This window comes from Coloeus monedula, assembly GCF_965178545.1.
Source record: "Coloeus monedula genome assembly, chromosome: 6".
Taxonomy (NCBI): domain Eukaryota; kingdom Metazoa; phylum Chordata; class Aves; order Passeriformes; family Corvidae; genus Coloeus; species Coloeus monedula.
In genome coordinates this window covers 30,535,156-30,562,001 of record NC_138786.1, presented here as the reverse complement: position 1 = coordinate 30,562,001, position 26,846 = coordinate 30,535,156, and the positions used below count along the sequence as shown (strand labels likewise).

The 26,846-nt window shown below is 46.7% G+C and overlaps 1 protein-coding gene across 1 annotated transcript in view; it reads left to right on the top strand.

Annotated features, from left to right (window-relative positions):
* Nucleotides 1–17,288: 17,288 nt before the first annotated feature.
* Nucleotides 17,289–26,846, top strand: part of GALNT16 (polypeptide N-acetylgalactosaminyltransferase 16) — a gene marked incomplete at both ends in the record, with an annotated part of 71,183 nt that continues 61,625 nt past the window's right edge. Inside the window, one exon of the mRNA XM_082282970.1 lies at nucleotides 17,289–17,492. Within this exon, the coding sequence (XP_082139096.1) occupies nucleotides 17,289–17,492 (204 nt within the window). The remainder of the gene's footprint in view (nucleotides 17,493–26,846) is intronic.

The following is a 26,846-nucleotide window of genomic DNA, read 5'->3' as shown; positions in this document are numbered from 1 at the left end:
TTGTGAGACAAGAAAGTAATGTTGAGACAAGAACTGGACTGCAGGTCCTCTATTTTTAAGGAGCCAGTGGTATCATTGAAGAGGTTTTTTTCCAAATCACTTGTTCAGAAATAGAAACTAGCAAGGAGAACTTCCTTCACAAATATTTTCTAAACTAAGATTCATTGTTGTTTGTAAGATATCCTTAACTTGTGTAATTTTAATTCAGTTCTGAAAGAAGAGGGGAAGCAATATATTTATTATGCAGGAATAGATTAGCTTTATTTTATTATGATTTTAAATTTTCTACTAGGCTATAGATAAAACTTCCTTGTATGTCTCCGTTGCTAATTATTACATTCGATAAAAATTTACTCTTTTACCAGACTTACCACTTTTGAAGCTCTTTTGTTGCTTTCTTGCATGCTTGCTTTTTCTCTTCTTTCCTTGTGTCTTACCCAGTCCCTATAGGTCCATTGTTCCTTACAATAACACCTGGACCTCACCCTCTGAGTTTCCTTTTCCAGTGCCTTCCCTGATTTGTGTGTCAGAGATCAGCTGTAGAAGAGCCCATGCTGGCAGCAATACTGTACTTCTAAGCAATGTGATAGTGAGTTTGCTCAGGTATGTTTGAATAGTGGATTCAGATGCTGTCCTTGGTCTGGTCATTTTGGTCAGTCATGGCTACAGATCTACATTTATTCAAATGAAACCTTAGATTTTTCTCAACCTGGCATTCATCTAGGTTTTTTTTAAGTATTTAACCTTAACTGGGTCAGTCCTGCACTTAACCACACACATCCATTTTATCTGTGCACGGGGAGAATTGGCAATGCTCTCTGAATGGGCTGGCTTTCATAACATGGGATTTTTCTTTCTGTTGCTTGTCACTTCACATTTGTAAGTTTGTCCAAAGTATGCTGCCAGAGATGGGGGAGAGAAATTTTCCCTTTTACCTGGTGCTTGGTGCCACCTGCCTCAAAATGGTCCTTGCAGGTTGCTGGGGAGCACACCCCATCTGCGGAGATCCCCAAACCTGTCTTGATTTATCAATTCCCTGCAGAACTTGCCTCCATCCTTTTTGTTTGATATGTTTTGCCCATGTGAAACAGATGTTCTGTAAAAATATGACTGGGTACAAATTTCCAGATGCGCCTGTGGCGTGGGAGAGGCAATGGCCCTTGTGGTAGGCTAGCTTGCCTTCCTCCTTGGGCTGCAAACTGATTTCTGTCTTTCCAAACACTACAGTTGGTGTTTTTTCTTGGTTTTTCTAACTTAGACATTATTGCAAGGTGCAGGATTTACCAGCTGAGCAGCATTATCTGTTGGAGATGCAGTTAAGTGCTGCACTTTTGAGCAGACCATACATGACATGTTAATTATGCTGCTGACAGTCTTGGCATTTGGAGTGCCTTGGTTTTCCTCCTTTGACAGTCTCTAAAGGTCCCAGCTGTCACATCTGTGACTGACAGGACTGAAGACAACGTATCCCTGTGGGCTTGCATTTTTCTCTGGTATTCAGTAACGGCAGGGATGGGAAGCTCTCTTCCTGCTGCATTTCTATTGCTCTGGCTCCTTAGGGAGTATCTGGATTCTGCACTGTCTGTATGATGGTTTTGGTGGGAGTTCTTCCATGAAGGCAATGTGGTTGCCTTGAGAAGTACCTCACTGTCTTGGCCTGTGCCTAAGTGTCTTTGAGGAACTGGGTCTTTTCACATGCAAAGGGAGCCTCTGTAACAAGGAGTCACCTGCCTGTCTGCAGTGTTCTGTACCAATTTAGAGGTACCTGTAGTCTGAACCAGCAAGTCAATTCTCATCACTGCTCCTTGATCTCCTCCTTCTTTTGGGCCTCCACAGCAGTCCAGACCTATAAGACCTTCTTCATTCCCACAGGCTGTCATCCCTTTTGGTGTTCTTTGGGAGTAGGGGCCATTGTAAAGTCCTTTCTCTCTCTTCTACTTAGTACCATGTTATTGGTATAAGGACTTTGCCTCACCCTGAGGGGTACATTGTTCTGGAGAAAGGCAGAGGTAGTTTGAGCTAAGTGCAAAGAAGATGTATCCACCTTTCTCTGGGAGTTATTAAAGGAGCCACAGTGAGCCCTCTTGTATTAGCCCTGCATCAAGGGGGTTTTGTTAAATACTTTTACAGGTAAAGAGGGTAATGCAAGTGAGCCAACATGGTTAAGCTTAGTAGAGGGAAAGAAAAACCCAAAAGCCAGATAAACATGCAAGGAACATAGTTTCTCATATTCAAAACATATTCCTCTATTGCTGTGAATTCTACCATGACGAGCAGGCAGCTCTGCCAAGGATTTTCTGTGCCAAGGTTAGTGCTGCATCCTCTCTTGCCACTTAACTGTAATGGAACTTGTTTTTGTCTTGATTTCGCCAGTGTGATGCTACCTGGGGTCTCAGTGGTGTTGGTCGCCAGGAAACAAAGCAAAACCATCTTTATTTTATTACTTTTCTTTTCAAGCTAGTGGATAAGTTCAGCTTTGAGATGGGGGGGTGGGGAGAGGAGTAAAGAGAACAGAAAAAAAAGGATGGAGGCTTTTACTGTAAAATGGAGATGTCATCTTCAGATAACAAGAAGCCATTTCCTTGTACAGGAATAACTTCAGCTTCGGCTACAGATGATAGAAAATATGGCTTCTATCTTTCTTTGCTTAAAAAACTGAAAGATTGTGCAGTGGTTAAGAAGGAAAAAAGGAAAAGGCATTTATGTATCTCGGCACGAATATGACAAGCCTGGGAAAAGGGTACTAGGCAGCTGTCAGAAATGCAGGCTTAAGAGAAAAATTGCCTGTCCAAACTCCCTTCACAAAAAAACCCTGCTGCTCTAAGAGGCTGCTTCACATTATATCATGCTCTGTGGGGATCTGAAATGTATCTGTTTCACATTGATTAACAGCAACTCCTTTCCAATTGATTGTTCTTTGAAAAATGTCAGACAGTACTTTGCATTAGCTGAGATCTGCCAGTTGCTTTTCCTTTTTCCTCTGTTCCATGACTGTCCGGGACTGCTAGCCGTAAATAAAAGCAGGGAGACTGTCTGACTGCTGGGGCGTGTGAAAATATGAGTGGGACTCCCTTCAATGCACGATGAATAAAAAAATCATTATCCCTACTTGTCTAGCGAGGGCTATGGAGAGTTCAAATCTGAGCTGTATGTGTGTATAGTTTTATGTCATGTTTTTGCTATTCACATAATGTTTTCCATATGTTTTAAAAGCTTTATGCTATCTTCTGTCCCCCTCTGGTTCTCCTGTGATATATGAGTAGCAAGACTACATGTTGTTCAGCTGTGTGTCTCAAAGCACTGTGCTGATGTCTTAAAGACCACCTCCATTTTACAGATATTTTCTCCACACTAGAAGTAGAGTCGGTCCAAGCAGTAAAACTGGAACTTAAGAAATCCTTACAGAGCCCTGGAAAACATGAGACTAGACTGCCTGTCTCTTGACAAAGTGTTTACGTGGGAGAAAACTGCCTTCAAGTGCATCTTCAAGTGCACCATAGGTGAAGGTGAATGTTAGATCCTCAAGAATACCCAAATACCCCTTTTTTCCCTGCCTTGCAAATAGGCATTGGGACTCTTAATGTCACTGGGCTCTGGCCCCATTAGCTCCATGCCCCCGTTATGCTCCACTGCTTTCAAGGTTTCCAGTGTATAGTGAAATATTGGAGTGTGTAAGGCCTGCTGCAGTTTTGGACAAAGAAGCCAGCAGGTGAGGTAAATACAAGTAGATAAATGTAAGAGCTAAAAAAGATGGATTATCTCTATTTCACTCAATTGGAATAATCACCAGTTAAAACCAGAAAGACTTCCTGCTAGCCACCAACCTTTTGCTGGATGTGTTTCACTGCTAGCTGTGTCCTGTCAGTGAGTTCATAGGTAAAGCTTATTTCTCATGGTGGGCTGCAGTAGGGGACAAGGAAGAGAAATGGCCATAGCTAGTGGGTTTGCACTTGGCTACTAACCTCAATTGTCCCTCGGCCTGCCTCACCCTAGCCTTGAGGGGAAAGGAGCAGAAGAAAGCCTGAATGGGTCCTTGTCCTCATGACTGCCTCTTTTGCTGAAAACCTGCCGATCTGGAAGGTGAGTCCTGTGCTCTTCAGGAGACATCAGTGTGGAAATGTGGCTTATGAGCAAAGTCTAGAAGTATTACAGCTGGTGAGGGGTCAGTAGCTCTGACTGAGGAAGAGGAGACCGGTCCGGGGAGATGGTCCCGAAAGGAATCGCCATCCCGAGGCCCGGTGTCTTCCCTCAGCTGCTGGCAGGAGGGCCTGTGCAGAGACTGTCAGCTCTATAGTGATTATCAGCTCATGGTTTCAGCTCAGCTCTGCAGGGCAGCCTCCAGGCCAGACCAGGGAGAGAGACGAGAGGCTCGTGTAGCTGGTTCCGCACAGAAGGTAGCTTTATTGTTGGTACGTACCCCTGGTCCATACTCCAGTGAAGGGGAGCCAGGGACGAGCGCTCTCCCTCGCAGGGGCAGGGGGCTAACTTTTATAGGGATACAGGGGGTGGGTGTCAGAGGGTAAAGGCCAGTGGGTTACAAAGGATCTGCATAGGGTCTCCCAGAGGATTCTGAGTCTGTCTTTTCTCGCTGTAACTGCAAAGTTAGCTGCCTTCCCAGGGAGTCCTGGGAAGATTAAGCAATCTCCTTATCTCAGCAGACATCCATCCAGGGCAGGGGCTGGGCATCCCCTACATAGAAGAACTGAGTTTGTCTTGTTTAGGCAAAACAAAGAATGGAGGGACGAAGAGGTAAATAAGAAACATACTGTGCTGAAGAGGAGGGGGATTTTTGTGGTGTGCTTTCTAGTCTAGCTAGGATGGAAGGTTATGGACTTAAATGTCAACGATGGAGGTTTGTACTAGTCATGAGGAAAAGCTTCCTTACAGTATGCACTGCTTCATGACACAGGTCACATTGCTTTCTTAGCAGCACACTGACTGGCTCCCCAGCTGCAAGCCATCTGTGCTGCCCACTGACAAACCCAGAGGTGATAAAAACTAAAATATTTTAGCTAACTCTGTCCACGGACATTCTGCTCCCCCACGTGCTATGTGCCCTTCAGTCACCCGCTGCCAAGACAGACACAAAGAGCTTCTCTCTGAACTACTTTAATTAATATGTGCCTGCTCTGGATTTTTATAGCTCTTAAAAAGTAGCTGTGAGTGGTATCTTGTATCAGAGGGAGGTTTTATATCACTGCTGTGAAGCTTGCCTTTGCTACTGCTGAGGAGGTGACCTTGGCACGTGTTCCCTCCCCTTTGCTCCTCACACTATGTGTTAACACCGCACTTGGCACTTCCAATCAAATGCTTCAAAAAAGCACACAGAAGCCAAATGAGGATTTTTTTTAATGCAACTTAGTAGCTTTCAAAAGATCCCAGCTTCCTTGTGAAAAATTACAAAAACAGACCTCGAGACCCAAACAAACTTTCTCTTCCTAAGTATGTGCTCATTTTTTTAAAATCTCAAAATTTACTTAGGGGAGACAATGGAGTCAGTAACCTCACCATCCTTATTTTTCTGTAAAATTCCTGAGAGTTTGTTGGGGAGATTTCACCACCATCACCACCACCCCATTAAGTTAAATGGAACTGCTGTACAAAGAGACAAATTGTGCTGGAATCAAGATGGGAAATACATGCCAGTAAAACCAGCATGATTTTCTCACTTGTGTCCTGAACAAAGATGAAGGGGAAAGCCTGAAAAATACAATCAACTTGAAGGGAATTGCAAAATCCATGGGGTGCTGTGTCTTAGGCACACTACAGAAAAAATACCCCATATCATCCATGAGGGAAAGGATAGAGATGTAGGAATTGCTGTGCTGGAAAAAAAAAATTGCTGTGCTGAGGCCGAAGTCTAGTTAGTTCAAGACAGTTTCTCTGACCTTAGTAGTGTGAGCTTGGTTCTCCCCAGATAGTTTGTTTTTCACACTTCATGTTTTCAGGGTGAAAACTGACTGATATTTCCTGTGGTAGTTTGAGGAGAGCTAGGCCAATTTTTTTTAAAAAGCCTCCTATCACCAAGACATGTGGTAGTGCCTGCTTTGCTGGGGCTGAGCTGTATGGTCAGCAGGATTTAATTTCACCTTCCCCTCTCGAAATACCCAGCAGTGAGTAGACTCTCAGTGAGTTGCCTGTCTGAAAAATGTCAGCTAAAGTGACTGCACGTGTTTCTGCCAACAAGAAATCCCAAACTGCATTTAGGGTTTGAAGAGGGGGAAGAAAGTCCCTGATGATACAATACTGCTTCAGTTTGCTTCAGGAAGGCTCCTGCACAGAGGAACTGTCAGTTAGTTAACAGAGCATTTTACAAGGAAGAACTTCAAAGTCTTCCCAGGGAGTGAACTTTGAAGTATTTTATTCTCTGGCTGACTCTTTGTTTCTTTTAAGGATGGGGGATGCAGAGAGTAATGGTAAACCTAGCGAGAGAGTCTGTGGAATGAAATGCTGGTGTTCAGGCAGATTTGGTGGTAACAAGCTATTTTGCATGTTTTAACCCCTAAGATTCAATGCTCTAGGTGTGCTGATTTGATAAGGAAGAAAGGGCTTCTCCACCCTCCTTCCTGCATTTGTCAGTGGATTGTGGTGATAGTGTCATAAAAAGATGTTGGGGAACATTGTCAGAAACACATAACCAGACTTCCCATTTTTAATGTGTGGCAGAGGTGTAGAAACTCATTCTATGCATGTGTGCTAACCTCACTGCTCTGGAGATTGGACATGAAAGACAAGGCATTAGAGCTGCTTTTGTGGTGCTTGCTGCCCCTGCTGAAACTGCCTGCCTGTCAACAGCTGCACTGTGTGAACAAGACACTTGCAAGGTAGCTGGATGATGAGCCAGCTGGGGAGATGGACAATAGTGGCAAGGAGACAGATGAGCAGGTATCATTTGTTCAGGCTTGAGGAACACCACGGCTGTGTTCAGCAGTGAAATACTTAAATGTCAATGCTCTTCGCTGGGTGTGGCCTGTTAATGCCCACTGAGATGCATCAAGGGACCTATTTTCTAAGGTAGTGCAGACCATCTGGAGAGGACCCTCTGGATTCATCTGTCTCTGTCATGATAGGCAGAAATTTAGACCTCACTTGCATAGCATTAATTGTTATTTTGATTAGAGGTGAACTTTTGGATGGTTTTTTTGTTTGTCTAGCTGAAATGTGACCTGATGCTGTCAAGGGGGGTGCAAAGGCCTGTTATGTGTTTATAGCTCATTCCCCTGGCAATGTAGTGCTATAAACACCTTGAATCTAGCAGCTGTGTCCATCCTGAGGAAGCTGCACTGGTTTAATGCTATCAGTATACGAAAGTAGTATTACTTTTGTATCAACAAGCTCCCCCTCTCTTTTAACAATGAATAGTAGTAGTAAGTAAGTACATTTTTCTGACAAAAGAGAATAAAAGGCATTAAATCTGTGTGTCTCCACCTCAGGCTCTGGGCTCTGTGCATTTATGCAGTGCTGGCAGCCTGGATTCCTGCTGAGACACAGCAAACTGGTACAAAGGAGCCTGCTAGGGAACTGGGTGCTGGAGTGTCACCAAACTGAAGTGGAAGGTTGTCACATCACTGGGGTCCACCAGGAGCGGAGGAGTAAGAGGCAGTACCAGGGAACAGACCTCTTGACTTCAGTCATTGCGGACCTCACAATTTCACCTCCTGCTCCCGTTCCCTGTTAATTTCATATCAAGGAGACCCAAAACACACACAGTGAATGTAGGAAATACATCACTGCTCCTTCAGACAGCTCCCATGGGGAAATCTGTTCTTGTCATTTCTAAAACCTCAAGCCCTTGGGAAGGGGTGCTGCCTCAGTAGCTGAGCTCATGCTTCAGCAGGTGGGTGGTGGTAGGGCATTGCACCTCAAGTACAGCACAGTTGGAATCAGTGTAACAGGGCTGGAAAAAATTATTCCAAAATGCAACAAAATAGTTGGGGGTTGGGGAACAGAAATAGAGTGAGATTGGGGCATTTTGAGGAGATCAAGTTGCTGAACAGGATTTTCAGAGCCACAGCTGATCAGTCTTCAGGGATGGGAGGAAAGTTCTTTCCTTAAGGTGTGTCTCTTGTGTCCCAATTCTTCATTCTGACCTCTCTTGCATCCATAAAGTATATTCTGAATCTTGCTCAAAGCTGTGAAATCTTTACTTCAATAAATCCACATCCAAAGCATGATCCATGGGCTGAGGTGAAGAAATTACAAATTCAGCAGAGATATAAAATTAAAAGTACCATCAAACCCCTCTAAATCTCAATGCACTGGCTATAGCTCATTTATTGACTTCTGCTCAGTCTGAGGGCAAAAAAGTGAATGTGCACAGTCTGCCTCAGTTCAGTCCATGGAAGACGGTGCCAGGTCACTGATTTCAGTGTTTTATTAGTGAAAGAACTGCTTCTGAGCCAAAAATGAATTACAGATTTTGTTATTTATACTGTAGTGGCTGGTGGTCTATGGATGGAAATTTGGGTGAGCCCCAGCTCATGATGAATGGACAATGACCTAGTGGTCTGATGTCAACACAAATCATTTCTGTTGCAGATGATTTAAAACAACTTCAGATTTAGATGGATATGGTGTTAGTTTCACCCCAGATAGCAGATGGTCTGTCATCATTTTTCTTCTCCCGTGGGACCTCAGATTCACCAAGTTTTTGTAAGGCACTTTGTTCTGTTTTATCTGCAGTAAGAGCAATCCACCTTCTGTTCTCCCTCTTCTTTCTTACCATACAACTAATGTTCATTCCCTTTTGTAATTGAATTTCTTCCTCTTTACAGCAGACTTGCTCTGAAGCAGCCAATGCAGTACTGAGTGTGCCTGGGAGAGGAACAGCCTCCTGGATTTTCCTTGCAATGCATGGGACACCTGACTGAGGAATTCCTAGCTTTCTCCAAAATCACTCCTCTGGTGAGCAGTCTCCTGTTGCACCTCCCTCTGAGACTCTGTGAGGCTGGATTTTAATTTCCAGATCCAACAGATATTTTTCATTGTGACTCCCATTTGACATTCTCATCTTTACTGGTTCAGACCTTCAATTTCCTACTTCCTTGCATCACAGAGGGCCTTCAACCTGCGATATTTAAGTTTTCTAAGACTAGTTTTCTGCTAGCAAGCAGAAAACACATCTCTTCCTTCACTGTTGATCACACTCACACTTGGATTATTCTAAGTTTGTTTTTTTTTTTTTGATCCAGGTGCTACAAAGAACATGAAGGAGGATAAGGCAGGAGGAGGGAGATGGAAAGAAGTGGAACATTTGTTTTTCCCTATTTAGGGAGGTTGCAGAAGTTCCTGAGGGCTGCAAAGGTGTCAAAGGAAACTCATCCTTCAGAATTTGTTGGGGGCCAAACGACCCTGTGAGACACATCTGTCCTCCTGTTGAGCTCTTCCCTGCACCTGATGATAAAGAGAACCTGGTGCCTCCTTCCCTCTGTGTCTGCTGCGCTCAGCTGCCCCTGGGGGTGCCAAGTAGGGGAGAGCTGCCTCCCATCTCTGGAGACACAGGTACAGGGGCTGATGCTGCCCAGCTGAGGCAGGAACACAGCACATAAGAGCCCATGAAGTGCTGTGATGGTGGAGTCCGAGTTTGCTCTGTGCTGGAGTTGGGACAAAGTCTGCCTGGCTGAGCCAGCTGCTTGGAGCAGACAAAAAGCCAGGCAATGAAGCAGGAAAGACCAGTATGACACTTATGCATGGTAGCTTAACTGTTGGCAGGCTGAGATTGCATGTGCTGTACATGGGGCTTTAAAGCTTGGACCTATTGATACGGTTATTTTTGTCTGTATAGATTTTACTGCAGTAAAAGAACCTGTAAGTGTTCTTCAGTATGCCATTAAGAAATATGGTTATAATTGTTGCACAGAGCCTTTTTCATCCTCTGTCTGTGGGGAAAGGCATGCTGCAGTGGACACATTTATAAAGGAATTAGTTTAGATGTGGCACATTTCTTGGATCTTGCTGTGACTTTCAAACAGAAATGGTTAGGCTTGCAATGGTTCTCATCTCCTGTGGGAGATATTTTCCTCATCTTCAGCCAGCATCAGGGAAAGTGGTGTCTGCTGCAAACTTGAGTTAGACTTGGAACTAATCTAAGGGTGTGAAACACATGTGCATGCCTGTATATGCATGTCATGATGTATCTCTGCATCTGAAAATGCTGCAGTGATGTGCTGAGCATCTCTGCAGACGTGCAAGTGTTCAAATGAAAGAATACCACTTCCATTCACAGTGGCTTAAGCATTTTCTCCCATTTCTCACTCCTCTTTCTGGCTGCTGTGCTCCACAGTGACAGCTCTTCATCGCCAAACCATGCATTCAGGTACTGAAGATAATTATGAGGAAAAATAAGGGGACATTTTTTAAACAGTGAATTTTTTTACTTTGTAATTCCCATCCCCCCTTCTATGCCAAAGTGATGGAGGCCATTTTGTTCAGCACATCTAAAGCATTTACCTTTAAGGGGGGATAAAAATATTTGTTCTAAAATGTGAATATTTAAAGAAGTACTTTCTAAAGTCATGAAAAGGACAGCAGCTCAGTTTCTGCAAGAGCTTCAGAATAATTTAGCAGCATGTTTGTGGAAGCCTAGCAATACCTGGATTGCTGTTTATAGAGAGGGATGCTGCCAGGCTCAGGCTGTGTACCTTATTCTTCAACCAGAAGTGGTGTCATACTGAGAGACTTGTCTGTGTGTAGCCCTGTGAAGCCCCTGGTGCCTTCCAGACTGACATAGCTGCTTGCTGGCCTGCTGCAGGCCAGCAGTTTTTACTGGTTGCTATTCCACCCAGGCTGTCATTTCAATAAATATTCTTGCCATCCTTGATGTCTACTTCACCCACCTCCCTGGAAGTAAAGATGTTCCAGCAGAACAAGTTGGAAATGGTAGAAATTTATAAATATTTAATATTACATTGATCTGCCTGGACTGTGCTCCTGACATGACAGGGATGCCTGATATTCTCTGAACTCCAACCCCTTCCCTGGCTATTTTACACATTCCTGTTGCCACCTGGAGATGGACCTGGATCCCAGTAGGCAGATTATGGCATCAGGCTCACTGCAACAGCACTGCAGTGCCTCTGGAGTTGACTGATCATGGCTCCTATTTCTGGCTTCCCTTCAGCCTGGAGTTTCTCATGCTTAGTGCCAGGGCTGGAATGTTTTGGAAAGTTTTCCATTAATTATCCAAGCTATTTTCAGTAATAGAGCTTCAAAAACAAATACATTGCTGTGATTTTTAGGAAAGTTAAACATTTTTCATTGCGCTCTATTCAAACCCAGTCTGCTGGGCAGGGTGCAAGCTCCTTTTATGGGATGTGTGAGAAACTGGGTTGGATGTTTTTCACAGGTTATTTCCCAGATTGTTGTGTGTTCACATGAAATTCCTCTGTAGTGGAAGACAGGAGTTTCATCATTTTGCCAGATGAGCATTTCAAACTGCTTCTCCTTTGCAGCCAAGAGGACTGTTAGGAGTTATGAGCACTAACCTGGTAGCTACACTGAGCTGTAAAAGCTTTGAATTTCTATGAGGATTAAATTGCAGTTCAGGCCACAGTCAGCACTGTGACGGGATGCCAGTAAAGGAGAGCAAATTGTCATCAGATCGTAATAAAAAAAGATTTTATTGTTAATTAATTCTGAGCACCAGAAAAAGCGCTACGTGCTTTAACCATGAAGGTGGAAAATAAATCTGTGTCCTAGAAAAGATGCGGCAGGGAAGTGAAGCAAATGACTTGGCGTGAGAAAAGGAGATAAGTAAATAGGAGGGAGAGCAAAAGTTTGTATCAGGCTCATAAAGTGAATCAGGTTGATTATATATGGATCTTCTAGTTAATAAGTTGTGTTAATATGTAATTATTACTAGTTAAATATTTATTCTATTTCTACACTTTTAAAAGATTATATGAACTTAGAGCATTTTTTTTGGGCTATTATCATTCCTGCCTGATTCTACCATAACTCCTCTCCTCACTAAGGCCCACCTTGTCTTGTGGTGACAGACAGGTGGGTTACCTGGTTTAGAGGGGATTAATGGCACCATCTCCCATCCTGAATCCCAGCCAAACACTCTGAAGGCTTTCCTGGCTTTTACACACTGTCAAAGCAGATTCATCTTGCCACTGTTAGCCTTTTAGCAGATGTTTTTCTCTTCATATTTGAAGAGCACCAGTGCAAGGGGGAACTGTTAATTACAGCTTATTGTGAATTCTTCTCTTTGTTCTAATTTCCTTAAGAAACATGCTCATGAAAGTAATGTTAAGATTACAGTGACCTTAACAGCACTTAAGACAATGTCTAATTGTACAATTTAAACAAATGAAATTCTGGTTTCCAGTTAACTCTGTGCTATTTGCCTTAATTTGGTTCTGAGTCATTGCCCTCTACCACCTTACTTGTTTGCATGCTAGCCAGAAACAAGGGCCCAGAAGACATTTCTGTCCTGGTCAGCATATATGACGCCCCAAACACCTTATCTTCTGTTAAACGCAGAACTAATTGGCATCCACCATCTGTACCTGTTCTGACTGGGCATCAGGATAAATTAAGCCTCTCCTAGGGGGAGTAATTTATCTGACTGGCCTTTTTATGGTGCCTATGGCAGTAAAGGACTAGAGACTACTTGAACAGTGTCTAGGTCTAGGCAGGGCATGATCAAGACAAGCTGTTGGATTTTGGTGCACCTTGTGGATTCCCAGTAGTGTCTGATGCCAGGGATGTGGAGGGTGATATATGAGGCACAGCAATATGGATTTTCAGAAGCCAACACACATTCTCATGCCCTCTGACCAGTATGAGAAAGCTTTTTCAGACAAGGAGAGTACTTCAGACAGTGTAGAAATTTGGCCGGTGTAGATGAGTAATGCAGATAACATTTTTCTTTTTCTTTTCAACAGCTGTGTGGTGGAGGATGATGGCACACACTGTCATCTTGGCATTACAGTATGGGTGAACATGTCTCAGGGGTTTATAGGGGTAAGGTACGGATCTGGATGAAGAGCATGGTGAGATGTCATGGTCAGACTGTCAGAGGTGCCTCTCATCCATTACAGGGAAAGAACTTCAGTTCTTTCTACCCATTGAAACAAACGTTTTCCCTTCTCACTCTTTTTCCTGAATTGAAATCAGGGATGACCTGTGAGTCCTCTTCCTTCAATGGGTAAATTGCTTCCACCCACTCCTACCAACCTCTTCCTGACTCGGAAGCAGACCACTGCCCCAGCTTGGGAAAAGGTCAGGACTTCACCAGGGAGGGTGACTGTCCAACCTTGAGGTGGGTCAAAGGAAGGAGCCGCTTGATGGCAGCAAGTTCAGAGAAAACCATCCTATGATGTCTCACCTCCTTCACACCCTGCTCCGCCCATGCAGGAGGAGCTATCTGAAGAGAAATCTTTTGTGAAAAATCCCTGGAAAGTCCCTGAACTGGGACTGCTCTTCCCTAGATGCAAGGTGGAGCTCAGCTCCTGGCTGGCTGTGGGCAAGCAGAGCTGCCTCTCTCTGAGCAAGTCTTCTCATCCCATCTCATCACCATAACATGTTATTCTCATTTCTCTGTGGAGCATGACCTGCTTCAGCCCCTGAATGCTAATGCTAATTTTCTTCAAATGTTGTTAGCTAAACTCTGGATGAATTTACTCAAACAGTTTCCAGAGTCAAGGCAGACCTTATGTTCATGTTTCAGATGGCACTTCCTTGCCTGGAGGCCACAAAAAGAGCAGACCTGACTTCTCAGATCAGAGTAGTGCTACAAAAAATCTTTTGGTGTTCTCCAGATGTTTCACAGTTGAAAGCTCAGCCACGTTTTAAGTCAGATGACAGCAAAAACATGCACTGTGTCTCACCATAACTATAAAGCAGCCAAACTTCATTTTTCTGGAGACAAATCTGGATGACGCTTGTCTTTTCCCCTGCCATAACAATCATCTCAATTTTATCTGGGCAATTTGAAACACCACATCTGTTTGCCTAGATGATGTGACCTAAGCTGTCAGCCAAAGACAAAACTAGCTTCTCAAGAGCACCTTTCGATATTCATGGCCTTAGGAGATCTCTTTTCATTGAAGGTGATACTGGTTAGGGCCTTGGTGTTTATAAATAAAATAAGGTTCTCATACCCCCCACAAAATTCTCCTTTTAGCTGGTTATATTCTTCCTCTTGTTCTGTATCTTTATTATTCACCAAATACTTAGTTTATGCTTATGCTAAAAAAACAGCTGCCTGGGTTATCATGAGGTCCCTTATTCCACTGTACAAAGTTTGTCACAAAATAAGAAAAGACTTAACATCTCTATGATTGAACTGAAAAAGCACAAATGTGGTGATAAGATCCCATAATTCTGCTGTGGGGTTTGTATAATATTGATTTGTTTATTTTATTATATTATGTTTCTCAGGTCACTTCTCTTAGGGCATTTATTGAATTAGTTGATGCTTTTGCAAAGATCGGCACTGAAGTATTTATTATCGCTGTATAATATTCATTATACATTGCCAGTTGTGTGGTGTAGAGATCCCCATGCCAGACTGCTTCTGGTATTCTTTTCTCTGATGGGCTGGTTCTAAAATCTGCATGCAGCATTGCAGCTTACAGTACAGCTATACCTGAACTGAACAATTTATATTGTCAGAGATCCCTGTAGAACGTAAGGTTAGAAGTGTGTTGTCTTTTAAAAGAAAGTTGAGATTCTGGAGCAAAGCTCGGTGGTCAGAGATTAAATCATTGCAAGTTCTGGCTGCAGGAAATGGAACCGTCAGTACCAATAGCTCAGACCTGTGAGCTGGTGATCCTACAATGAGGTTTTTGGGCCTTGGAGATGAAACATCACTGCAGAGATGCTTTCAAAGCATGTGGAAGCCTGGTGTGTCCCTCTTCTGCTGGAGCTGTGCTGAAGGTCCTGTCTCCTTCAGGTCAGATAGCTCTACTGCCCCAACCAGCACTTCCTAACACTCTTCAGCTCAAATAGGTCCCAAAGCTTAGGCAACATAAATAAAAGACCCCTGCAAATCTGGTTTGTCTGTGCTGAACTGGATCTGCTGGCATGGTGAGCTGATCTGCCACCAGCTCTGCAGGTGGGTAACACAGCTTTTGCTGTGCCCTTCACTGGGATTGTGGGCTAGAGCAGAACTTCCCTACCCAGCACTCTGAATGTGTTTCTGCAGGAACAGACCCTGCTTTCTAGTGCTGATTCCTGGAGGGAGAGGAGAGTAAAAACAACTGCCCCCTAGAAGAAAGACCTCTTGACCTGGCTTCTGTTTGGGGTTCTGCTGAAGCTTGCCTACAGAGCACTCTGCTCATTTCTGACACTTCCCTACAAGCCTTCCCTTGAGAGGCAATAGTGATTGCATGGCAGCTTATAGGGTGTGCTAGCGGGGTTAGGAAGAAAATTGATGGCTGCAGTGGAAAGGGGAAGCAGCATGCTTGGAAGAGCAGGAGAAGGCAGTCTGTTTAGTTCAAGTTTTGGGGCACAGGATTTTCTCCTGTTTCACACACAAGTCTCCACTGCTGTTTGTGATTTGCTTTTCTGTAGTGAATGCCACCAAAAGGTGAGAAAAGACTAAGAAGGAATCAAGCATAGTCTGGTATTATCTGCACAGTGGTGACAGAAAAGACAGTCTGCCTGGCTCTGCTGTCACAGGAACATGAACACACCTTACTCCCTGTCTTCCTCTTCTCTGAGTGCTTGGAACAGATCCTCTGCCTCTCTTCATGTCCCTCTGCAGCCCAGGCAACTGCTGAATCCAAACCCACACAAGAGAGCAGATGCTCTTTTTCCACTAAGACCTTGAAAGAGATTGAAAATAGTGGGAGCCCAGCCTCTGGGCCGGACAGCTTAGACTATCTATGTTTTTGTTGATCCCTTGGAGGACTTTGTTTTTGCCTTAAATGTCTCAAACTTCCCCTTGCCACTGACTATGACTAGTCAGTCTGGGAAGCTGTGTGTGGTTGTCAGGTCATTGGGGAAAGTACCTAGGAGGATGTGAGATGCTTTCTAACATTTTCTACATCAGGCATGCAGTGTGCTTAGCAGGGAGGCTGATGTGCAGCCATGCTGCAGCCCTGGGAGGTGGTAGTCCTAAAAACAACATTCTGCCCTGAGTGCCCACAGAACAAGTCTGACAAATGAATTTTGTACTGTGCTGTACTTCTGGAAACAAGCAGAGAGCAGGTAAATCTCAAAGGGCAATTCAGAAGGGCAGGTTGCAGTTACACTTAGAGGAATTTGGTCAGGAGGAAAGTAGGGCAAAAAGTTATTTAGAAGCCCTGATGACATTTTCCGTACTGTAATGCAAATACTCTAATCCCCTCATCAGGTGCCTTGGAAGCACCTTTGTTTTCTAAACATTTGTTTTCCCTGGTAAGTTTTCTCGGTACCTCCTCCTGCTCTTGCAAACCTTTAAGCCGTAGTTGCACAGCAGCTGCACTGTGCCTAAATGTCACTTGGTTTCACAAGCTGCATGCTCTGTTGTTTTCAAGCTGCCCGCAGGGCAGGATTCAGTAAGCTTTTTACCGCTACAGCTTTAGCAGTGCCCTGTGATGTGGAATTGTATCATCGTTGCCTCTCCACTGCCATGCTTGTCCTCCCACAGGGCTTGAAAGGCCTCGAGGCTGTGGCGCTGGCCCAGGCGCCCAGCCCTTGTGCCCGTGCGTGACTGTTGCGTGTGGCAGCGATGGGAGCAGGTGCTTGAGCAGCTCCATTGTCAGCCCGAGAGCCTTGCTCCCGTGAAGCACCATAGCTTCACTGCGAGATGGGCTCATCTCCACGGCGCGGATGCCTAGATCCTGTGTGCCGTGGGCTGCCACGGTGGCCGCCTGCCTTAGGGGCACGACCATGGCGGTACAGACACGAGTCCCACCGAGGCAGCGGTGCAGGAGGGCAGGCTGCTGTGCTGCCCGCGTCCCAGCAGCCATCTCCTGAGGCTCAACCCATGTCACTCGCTCCCCGCCACGGGGGCCCCGCCGCCCCGTCCCCGCTGCAGCTGCGGCGCCGAGCGCATCCCCGTCGGCAGCCGGCCCCCGCTCCCCGCTCCCCGCTCCCCGCTCCCCGCGCCGGCCAGGCCGGGAGGAGGAGGAGCAGGAGGAGGCGCGGAGCCCTCCGCCCCCTGCGGCGGAGCGGGCGAGGCGTTAGGACCCGGCGGCGGCGGCTGGGCGGTGCGGGGCCGGGGCCGGGGCCGGAGCGGTGCGGGGCGGGGGAGCCGCGCCGCCGCCTCCTCCTCTCCTCCTCTTCTCTCCTTCCTCCCGCAGCCGCCCCTGCCCGTCCAGGCAGCGCTCCCAGGCTCCCCCGGGGCTCTCGGCATGAGGAGGATCAGGGCCAATGCCATCGCCATCCTGACCGTCGCCTGGATCCTGGGCACTTTCTACTACTTATGGCAGGACAACAAGCCCCGCTCGGCGGCTGCCGGCAGGTCCACCGGAGGCGGTAGCGGCGGCGCCCGGAGCGGGCAGAGGGCGGCCGGCAGGCTGGAGCTGCGCCGGGAGGAGAGGACCATCCCCCTTATCGTGAGTGAGCGGCGGCCGCCAGCATCCCGTCCTGCCGCGGCGGGGAGGATGCTCGGGAAGGGAGCCGCCGCGGCGGGCGCGGGGTGCGCCGGCGGAGGGCTGCGCTTTGCCTTCGGGTTGCTTTCTGTTTATTTTAGCATTCATGCTTGTCACCATGGCAGCCGCTACAATCGGGGAGCAGGGCGGGCACTCTCGGGGGAATAGAGTAATGCTGTAGGTAAAGTGTTCGAGAGTTGTCTCCGCCGCTCTCAGCCCGGGCTCTGCTCCTCCGGCTTGAGAGCGGCTGCCCTTGGCCGGGAAAAAAGGCGGATGAAACAGCTGGAAGGTTTTTGGTTCGCGTTCAGGAGACGCACACATACAGATATGTACAGACACATGTATGTGATCACAGTGCTTTCCCGTTCAGGACCAGCTGAGAGCCATGACCTCTCACAAGCCCTTCCTCCGGCCAGCCGGGCTCTGAGCATCGGGCCGGGGGAACGCGAGCGGCACTTGCAGAGGGGGACTGTACAGCTGGTACCAACCTCTGCCTCGGTCCCCTCCGCTTGGTTGCCAGCGGGGGACCTGGGCGCCACTCGGGAGTTTTGTCTCTTTTAAGCCAGAGACAGCAGTCTGAGTCGGGCTCAGGCGAGGGTTTGGGCAGGGAGATGGCGGGTGCCCCCAGGGCTCCTTCCTAACCCGAGGGGTGGTAGCGGTGCCCTGATGTACTACTTTAGTTTTGTTGAAAGCCCCACACTCTGCCCTCCCTGGGTATCTGTAGGCTCGGTAGGGGGATAAAATTGAGCTCCCGTCTTAAGGATGATGAGGACCTTTCTGCTCTGTCCGTGGGGGTGATTTGTCCTCCCTTCAGCCTGTATAATAGCATTAATAAAGCTCTCCCAACTCTAGGCAATCGCTTCATAAAAAATAAATCAGCCCCTGGAGCAAGAAGTGGCCCAGCAATACCATTCCCAGGAGTGATCCAGCTGAAGCAGTTCGGGAACTGCACTGTGTGTCACTCTTCGGCTGCGAATCCATTTGTCAGCTGGTTACGCACACACGGAAGCGAACAAAAGCAGCAGCCCGGTCAGAGTCGGAGCAGGGGCCAGCCGTCAGGGCTGCCCGCTCCCCTCCTTGGCTGGCACTGGGATTTTTTTGGCCCGTGTCTTGCTTTTCTTCACTTGTAAAGTGGGGATTGGAGGTGTGTGTATGCGTGTTTGGGAAGCCTTGTGAATGTTTGGAAAATGCTGTCAGAGCAGTCCCAGCCCTCAGGCAGCAGAGTGGAAACCCTTCAGCTGAGCCCCTTGGCCGTTGCTTGCAGCTGCTGAAACTCCAAAGTCAAAGCTGAGGCTCTTGGGCAGAGCACTTAGGTTATTTGCTGCTCGCTAGGGCCGGGGACTGCTGGCAGGTCAGGCTGCTCTGCTGTGAGACCCTCTGTGGAGTAGGACTGTGGGAATGAGTACAGTGAGGAGCTCTGCGAGTGCTGTTATTGCTGCAGCCCTTTGGGTGTGCTGGGAAACGCTCTCAGGCTGGCCAGGGCTGAGTTGAACAAACGGGGGATTTGGAGCACTCCTGCTTTTGATTCCACCTTAGTGGCAGAGGAAGCTGCCCCTGAGCCTCTGATTTCTTGTGTGAGCTTGAACATGCTGCTCTAGCAGTTTTATTTCTCTGTTGCCCTGCTTATCCCTTCTGGTTTTTTATAGCATTTACTTTACTCCCTCTCAGAGGGCTTGTGAGGTTACATGAATCCATATTGCCTGCAAGCATCTTAAAATCCTGGTGAGGAGGATGCTGTGGCAGTGCTGCACGTTGTTATATTGCTGCTGTTTGGGGGGAGGCAGTATGTGCTCATGGCTAACCACAAAGCCTCTCCTTACAAGATACAGTGTCACGCAACAGCCACTCCAAATCTAGTCCTGCTCTCAAAACAGTGTAAATCATCCCAACTCTGCTCCATGCCCAAAATCCCTTAGCAAGGAAATATAATCATCTTTTGTGTCTCCTGTCCCTGTGTAACCGAGGTCCCAGGATGTGCCAGCCCTCCCAGCAGGGCTCCCAGGTGTCTCTGAGATGAAGGAGGACCCTCTCCTGATGCACTTGGCAGTGGGGTATGGTGGAAATATCACATCCTGACCTGCCATTATGTATTTGCATAGAGAAGGGAAACATAGGGAAATAGGAAGGGTTTGTGGTGTTTGGGCTTTCCCTCATGCATGCAGGTTCCCAGGGGTTTGGTGGGTTGCCATGAGAGGCAAGGTGGTAAAATGCAGTATGTCTACTCCTGTAACTATGCAGTGCTATGGCTGTGGGGTGCCTAACAGGCTTAGCAGTGATGTGTGCAAGGAGCTGTCCCAGCCTTGGCCTCTGCCTGCGCTGCTGGGGCAGAAGCAGGGAAGCGACTGCAGGTGGGCACAGTGTGGGAAGGTTGGTGGAGGTCTGGGGACAGCACTGTCCCCCAGGGCATGGCATGTAGCAGGGTCTGAGCAGTGGGTCTTGTGGTCTGAGCTGCGTGTGTGAGTCTGAGGGCTGGTCAGGCCGGGGCAGTAGCTGTGCGGACGGTCCCCAGCATGTGGCCGGCTTTGTCCCTGGCAGCACGGCGTGTGGGCTGCGGCACAGCCCACCTCCCGCTCCCAGCCAGCACGAGAAATGTGCCAGTTCTAGTGCCCCGCTGGAGAAATAATGGATCTAGAGAAGCAGCTGTCCTTTGGCAGCACAGAGCCCTCAACCCTGAGTTCATTCCCCTTGAAGTTAGATTATTTGACTTAATGTATAATGGCAGTCATGTATATGGGGAGGTGTGCCTGTGCTCCACCTGCTCCTCTATCCTTTGGCTTTCTGCAGAGCCACTGAGACAAGCTGCCTATTTTGATCCAGCTTCTGGTTTCCTCTGCTCTGCATGAGTGATGGTGTTGGAGTTCAGGTTTGGGATCATCTGCAATTAAGGGTGACTCATGTGATTTATGGGTCTCTGGAAAAATATTTCTTCAGTTTTCTAAAATTGGCTGCTTTTCTGTCTGTGAAAAATAAAAAAATCTTTCTTTTGGATGAGCAAGTCCAAGAGTTCTGCTCTTGCATCTATGCTATGACATTTCAAATCCTGGGCAAGTGAAGGTGTATTGCATGGGTTTAAAAACTGAAGTGCTTTCTGGGCATGCGTTTTACTTCTTTATTCTCTCTTAATGTGAAGAACAAAAATCACTTTAGGTAAACAGCCAATTGCAAGTCTCAGCTTGAAACTGTTTTTTATTTGTTGACCTCATATTTATTAGCACAACTTTGAACTTAAAATCTGGATGTCTGATTCCTGGAGTCATCCAGGGAAACCTTTGAATATTTAAGCTGGGGCATGGAGCTGTCAGAGATCAGTGTCCCAGAAACAGCTCGTGCATTAATAGTGATCCTACAGATATCTGCTTTATATATAGAAATCTTGACATGTGGTCTCTCTGCAATAGGCTCTTCATAAACAGGCTCTACAGATGCTTGAAATGAAAATTCAGAAATTGGTAAATGGCAGGGCTCACTTGGTGACATGCTGAGCCCTGCATGCTTCCCCTTCCACTTACCACAGAGGGTAGAAACACAAGCAAGTATCACACTCCTAGAAATGCATTTTTCCTCTGGAGCACAGCATAGTTTCATATCGATTAGAAGGAGCCCTGAGACCTCTGATAGTTGCTTTGTGTGTTTTTGGAAGATGAACTTATTCCCTGGACTCTTTTCTGTCCCTCCCTAGCAAAAGATTGTCTCACGTCTCTAGGAAATTTCCAAAGGCCAGAAGCTGTGCCATGTGTCTTTGGAAGGGTTTTGGCATCGTTCCTGCACTATGTACTGGTGGTTAATTGTTCGCCATGTGCTGCTTATGTGCTTTAGTATGGCACTGATGAGCAGAGCCCCGGGCTGTGCTCTTCCCTGCCTAAAGACTGCAGCATGGGAAGCTCACCCAGCATACTTGTGTCCCAGTGAAGAGAGCGAGGCCATTGCTGCAGTGTGGGCAAAGCTTGTTAGTGAGAGGGATGGTTGGTAGGCAGCTTTGAAAGAGACATTTTTCTGTTGGCTGACTGTGAGCTGAGGGTGGGAGTATTTGCTCCCATTCCCTAGTCAAAAGCGGGATGTGAAGCTGCCCACAGGGTTCTTCAGCTTGCTGTCTTCTCTGGGGTGGCAGGAAAGCAGCAACACGCCTGGAAGTTGGAGACAGAATAGTGTCGTTATCTAAATGCTCTGACTTATGTTAGACTGATGCCCAGTTGCTCTTTGGAGCAGGTATGATGCCTCTTATCTTTGTCAATTGCTCTTTGGAGCCGGTATGTTGTCTCTTGTCTTCATCCTGCCAACTTTTGTGACCTGTGTAGTTGCTCTGTGACCCCACTGGAGCCAGTCTGGCAGCAGAGAGGCCCTGTATTGTAATGCCGGCACAGGTTGCCTGGGCTCAGCCCTCCTGGCTGCTCCCTACCTCTGTGCTCAGCCATGTAAAGTGAGCGCTGGGGAGATGAGATCAAGGCATCCTTTTTCCTTGTAGCAAGGATTTGTAAAAGCTCTGCAAACATCACTGAACTGAGTGTCACCTGCCTGTGGTGAGACAGCAAGCAGGAGACTCCACTGGGATGCTTTACTCAGAACAGGTGGTGTGCGTAGGCAAAGAACAAGTTGGGGAAGAAAGATGTCAATTGTTTCATTCCCACGTCTTGTTTAGCCAGAAAATAGGCAGTGGCTGGGCTTTACCTGCTTCTCTGAGTTGCCAAACTGGCACATTTAGCCATGCTTGGATTTGCCACCACGTATGACCACCTTGATGTCTGCTCTTCAGACCCTGGAACACCTAATTAGCAGCATGCTCTGGTGCTTTTGTTTTGTGTTGGCTTTGGCTCCTGGGTATCTGAATCCCACACAGCAGGCGCTGGCTGATGTTCATTGTGCATTGATGAATGATTTTATTCTCATCCCTTCATCACATTTCCTCTGTGTGCAGCTTTCAGAGGATGCTGTTTTCCTCATGACTGGGATAAGCTGCAACTTCCATGGTCTGCTAAATGATATGATTTTTCAGGGACCTGTGTCCCATGAGGCTCCTGCATGTGTGCCTGCCTGAAGGCAGGTCTTGTAGTCTCAGGCATGTAACTCTGGAAACTGAGGTGGATCCTAAATAAATAAAAAAACCCAACAAACACAACAAGAGGGGGAACAGTACTAATTCCTTGCACTGAGGTATTGTCAGACCTGATCTCATGACCTGCTGTGCCATGGAGAGAAAAGACCTGATTTTTAATGAGATGCCACAGTTCATTTCAGCAGCTTCCTTACCATTTTACTCATAGCAGGTTGGTCCCTCTTGAGTCTACTGCCTTTTGGGGCAAGGATCAGGCATATGGCTCTGTAGACTTCTCTCTGCTCTTATGCTGTCTGTGTTTGAGTTTGCACACGTGGACTGAGCACACTGTGGTCTCCACAAGGCTGTGATGCTGCCTGTAAGCCAGACCACCTAGGCTGCAGGAGCTCGAGACCAGAAAGGTACGGTGAGCAAGCCATGTTCAACAGCTCACAAATGCTCTCGTTTTCTTAAAACATCTTCCTTTCAAGTTAAAGGAAAAGTGGAGGAAACTTAATCTCTCCATCCTACCAGCCTGCAAAGCAGCCCACTCCCCGTGGCTCTGCAAATATCTGGGGTGTTGGAAATGAGATGGAAAAGAAGCTGCAGGTGGCAGTGCCAATGCTTTTGCAGGTGAAGGTGCTCCTGCCAGTTGCTGGGTTTGTCTGTGCTGTTCAGCCTGGACTGTTCCACTGCCAAAATCCAGCACCTGCCTGGCTCTGCCCAGCACCTGTACGGCCTCTGCTCTTCCCAGTTTGTATCAGGGTGGGAGACACAGCCCTTAATGCTTGGCGTTTTGTGACAGCAATTCCTGCTGTGGCCAGACCCTTGCAGCACTGATTTTTTTGGATCTCTGTGGCGTCTCTCTTATGGCACATGAGGCCTGTGCCAGCTGCCTGGGAAAGGATGACTTGGTAACTTTTTCTCTAAGGATATTACTGCAGGAGGAAGATTCAGTGACAGCTTGACAGTTTAATATTTTATTTACAGTGTTTATGTTTTAAAAATGTGGGAATGACTGCTATTTGCCTAAATGTCAGAAAATTATTTTATATTTAATTTGTCCCAGAGGTCCTTGTGGTACATTAAAAATAAAATAAAAATAAAAGAAATTGTTCACAATAGTAATATTAATAAAATCCAATTGGCAGCACTAGCCTTAATTGTTAATCAAAACAATGCTGTAGCTGTAGTGAGGTAGCCGGGGCTTGGGGGATGTGGTGGTCTGGGCAGCCTGGGACAGTGTGTAGAAGTGAGGGGAGTGCCAGTGTACTGCTCCTGAACATGATTTATTTTACTAGAGCCTTTTCATTAAATCAGTACGTGAAGCAGTTGCAAGTTTTAGCGAGCTGAAGCATTCTTTAATATGCAGCTGCTTCCTCTGGTAGGTTTGTCTTTGCATATACAAAACTGTCTTAAGATTTAAAACCTAAAAATTTAGTAGTGTTGCTGGAAACAGAAAGCTTTGGTAGACTTCTCAGTTTGCTGTTTGCCATGGTGAAACTTGGTCCAGACACTTCATCCCAAGGCAGGCAGGTTGAGAGTCACTTAAAAGGCAGGGGGAGAAGATGGGTTTTTTTCAGTGGCACTGAAATGGGAGCATTTTGGAGCATTTTGGAGCACTGAAAACTGACTTAATTATTCCTGTTGGAAAAATGTGCATAGCACAAAGGCAATGAAACAAACAGAGGCATATGTGTTGGGGATGAAGCACATGGGACAGCAGGGGGACCCTGACTCACTTGTGCATTGTCTCCCTTCTGCAGGGGAAGCCCCAGGGCAGAGCCTGGCAAGGTGGGATCTTTTGGTCTTCCTTGGCTCCCCATAGAATGCCAGCTGGTTGTTCCTATTCTATGTCACCTCAGTAAGAGTCCCAGGCCCTTGCTTTCTCTTTCCTGTTTTGGTCATGTGCGCTGCTCTCCTGTGCCCCTCCAGCTCAGTCTGCCAGCTCCTGCAGTAGAGTAGCAGTTTCTTTGGGGCTGTCCTGTCAGCTGTCGTTGCTGCTCTGTCTCTCCGGTGCCTAGCACAGAGGCTGTGATCCACAGCACATCCCATACTGTTGCATTAAGGTGAAGACTGAACCACAGTGAGACCCATGGGCTGTGAGTTGAGCTGGCTTGTTGACTGAGCTGAACTTATCTTCCTTACAGGCTCTTCATATGCCTCAGTTTCCCCAAAGTCTACAATGAAAATTTTATCTACTTCACAGGGCTTTTGGGCAGCTTAGCTTGCAAGTTTTGTAAACGGCTGGAGATGAAAGAGATAACCTTAGCAAAATGGTTGAGTTCTCCCTTTGTATACCCTCTGAACAAGGAAGGGGATTAGCAGAAATGTAGCAGGTCAGGGGCGATCTGCCACAAGAGGAACGTGTTAAAGGCACAGCACGGGCTGCTCCATGCTCTGAACAGCAGGATTTGTTAGAAAAGGTTGTGTATTACCTGCTGCTGTCTTTTGCTTTGTCTTTACAAGCACATATTCTTGCAACTAATAAAAGTGATAAAAGACGGGTGGTGGACTGTCCGCTTCAGATTTCCATGTCCCAGTTGTGCTTGGGGCTGTGGAAACAGTGAGATATATGGCAGTACATTTAAAACAAAATCAAAAACAAAGTAAAAAATAATAGGGGTCTCTTGGGCCCCATCTTTGCAGAGAAATAACCTGTGTTGTGATGTGCTTTGTGCATGTGGGTAATTTCTCAGCATTGGTAGAGACTGGGTTTTTGATAGGCAGCTGCATGCTTCCTTTGGAGCTACTTTCTTTCGGCTCCTTCGGGGACATCATCCATGCAGAGACCTGCCTCAGCTCCCTCTGCAGTGCCACTGCAGGTCTCACAGCACTGTTGGTGTCCCTGTGCATCCCCAGGACGAGAATGAAGCTGTCATATGTGGCTGCCCCTGGGCTGGGAAGCTGTTTTGGCTGCTCAGATGGTTCTTGGCTGGTCATCCTGCCATGATGGAGCTGGAGGATTAAGTTTGCAGTTCAGGCTTCAAGGCTGCCATGGTTGGATTGGGGCAGAGCTGTAACTTCTGACTGTTACAGCATGGTCACTGATGACATTTGGCTAAAACTGCAGAAAGTTATCTGCTTTAACCTCTTGTTTTCAGTTCTCCCACCTAACAAATTTTTCGTCTTGTAACCTGTAATACAATCCTTTTGAGGAGGCTTTGTTTAGCAGTAGCAGAGAGAGAAAGCACCTGTGCTGAAATCTGCATCAGACATTTTGTGGGCCTGTAAGGAAAAAAAAAGGATTATTTTCCTTGCCTTTATTGTTTTGGATAACAGCCCTGAAACAGCTAGGGCTTGGCTGGAAAAGTGTTTCTAACCAATGAAAGTGTCTTCAGAGGTTCTCTGAAAAACTCCTTCTGCAGGAAAAAATTGGAAAAATTATGCTTTCCATCTGCTTGCATGCTGAGTGCCCTGAACAAAGTATTTGGTGCCAGAGAGTGTCATGCCCAGTAATGCCATGCTGTATCTTTGTGCCTTTTGGTACCAAGTATGCAGTAAAAAGCGTAATAAATAAGGAAGAGTATATACAAGGTGCAGAAAGCAGTGCAGCTCCTCGGGTAACTGGTCAGTTAGTCTCTGAGTACAGGAATCTGGATGCAGTGGCAGTGCAAATGGGAGCCATCACATCCACACAATGAAACTGAAACAATTGTGTGCTTCCTATGTAGTTCCCTGTAGTCTTTTGAAATTGTAAAAATCAATAGTAAAGTGTTGGAGTTAAAAACTGGGAATGGTACAAGTGCTCATTGCCAAATCCTGGTGCATGGGATCATGCTGTATTTCCCAGGTGCTATAATATGCATGTCATTTTTTGTGGATCATTTTCTTACTTTGTACCTTTCAGTGAGGTTTATTCAGATCTGGTTGTGTGGTAGGAATCACCAGCCACCAGGAGTAGGCTGTATGTGTCTCCCAACCTTCTGAAATGTCTCCATTTGGCTGAACTACCTGTTTTATGCCTAAAGATAGGGAACAGCCTCTCACAGTGACTTCTGGGGGGGTTGGCAGGAGCATTGACAAACAGGTAGGGGCATAACCCTATCTCTGGCCTAGGGATGTTCATTTGCCACATCCCTGTTGGTGCTTCACTTGCAGAGCTGGCTCCTCTGTCAGGAGCAGGCTGGGCTGAGCACATTGCTCGGGTGCAGGGTGGCATTTATACTGAGCTTGGGTTGGCAGCAGAAGCATGGATGATCTGCAGTGAAGAAACCCTTTCAAAAATTCTGTTGGAGCAAACCTGGATGAACTTGGTGTCTGTTTGTATCCTCCCTGTTTTGGGTAGT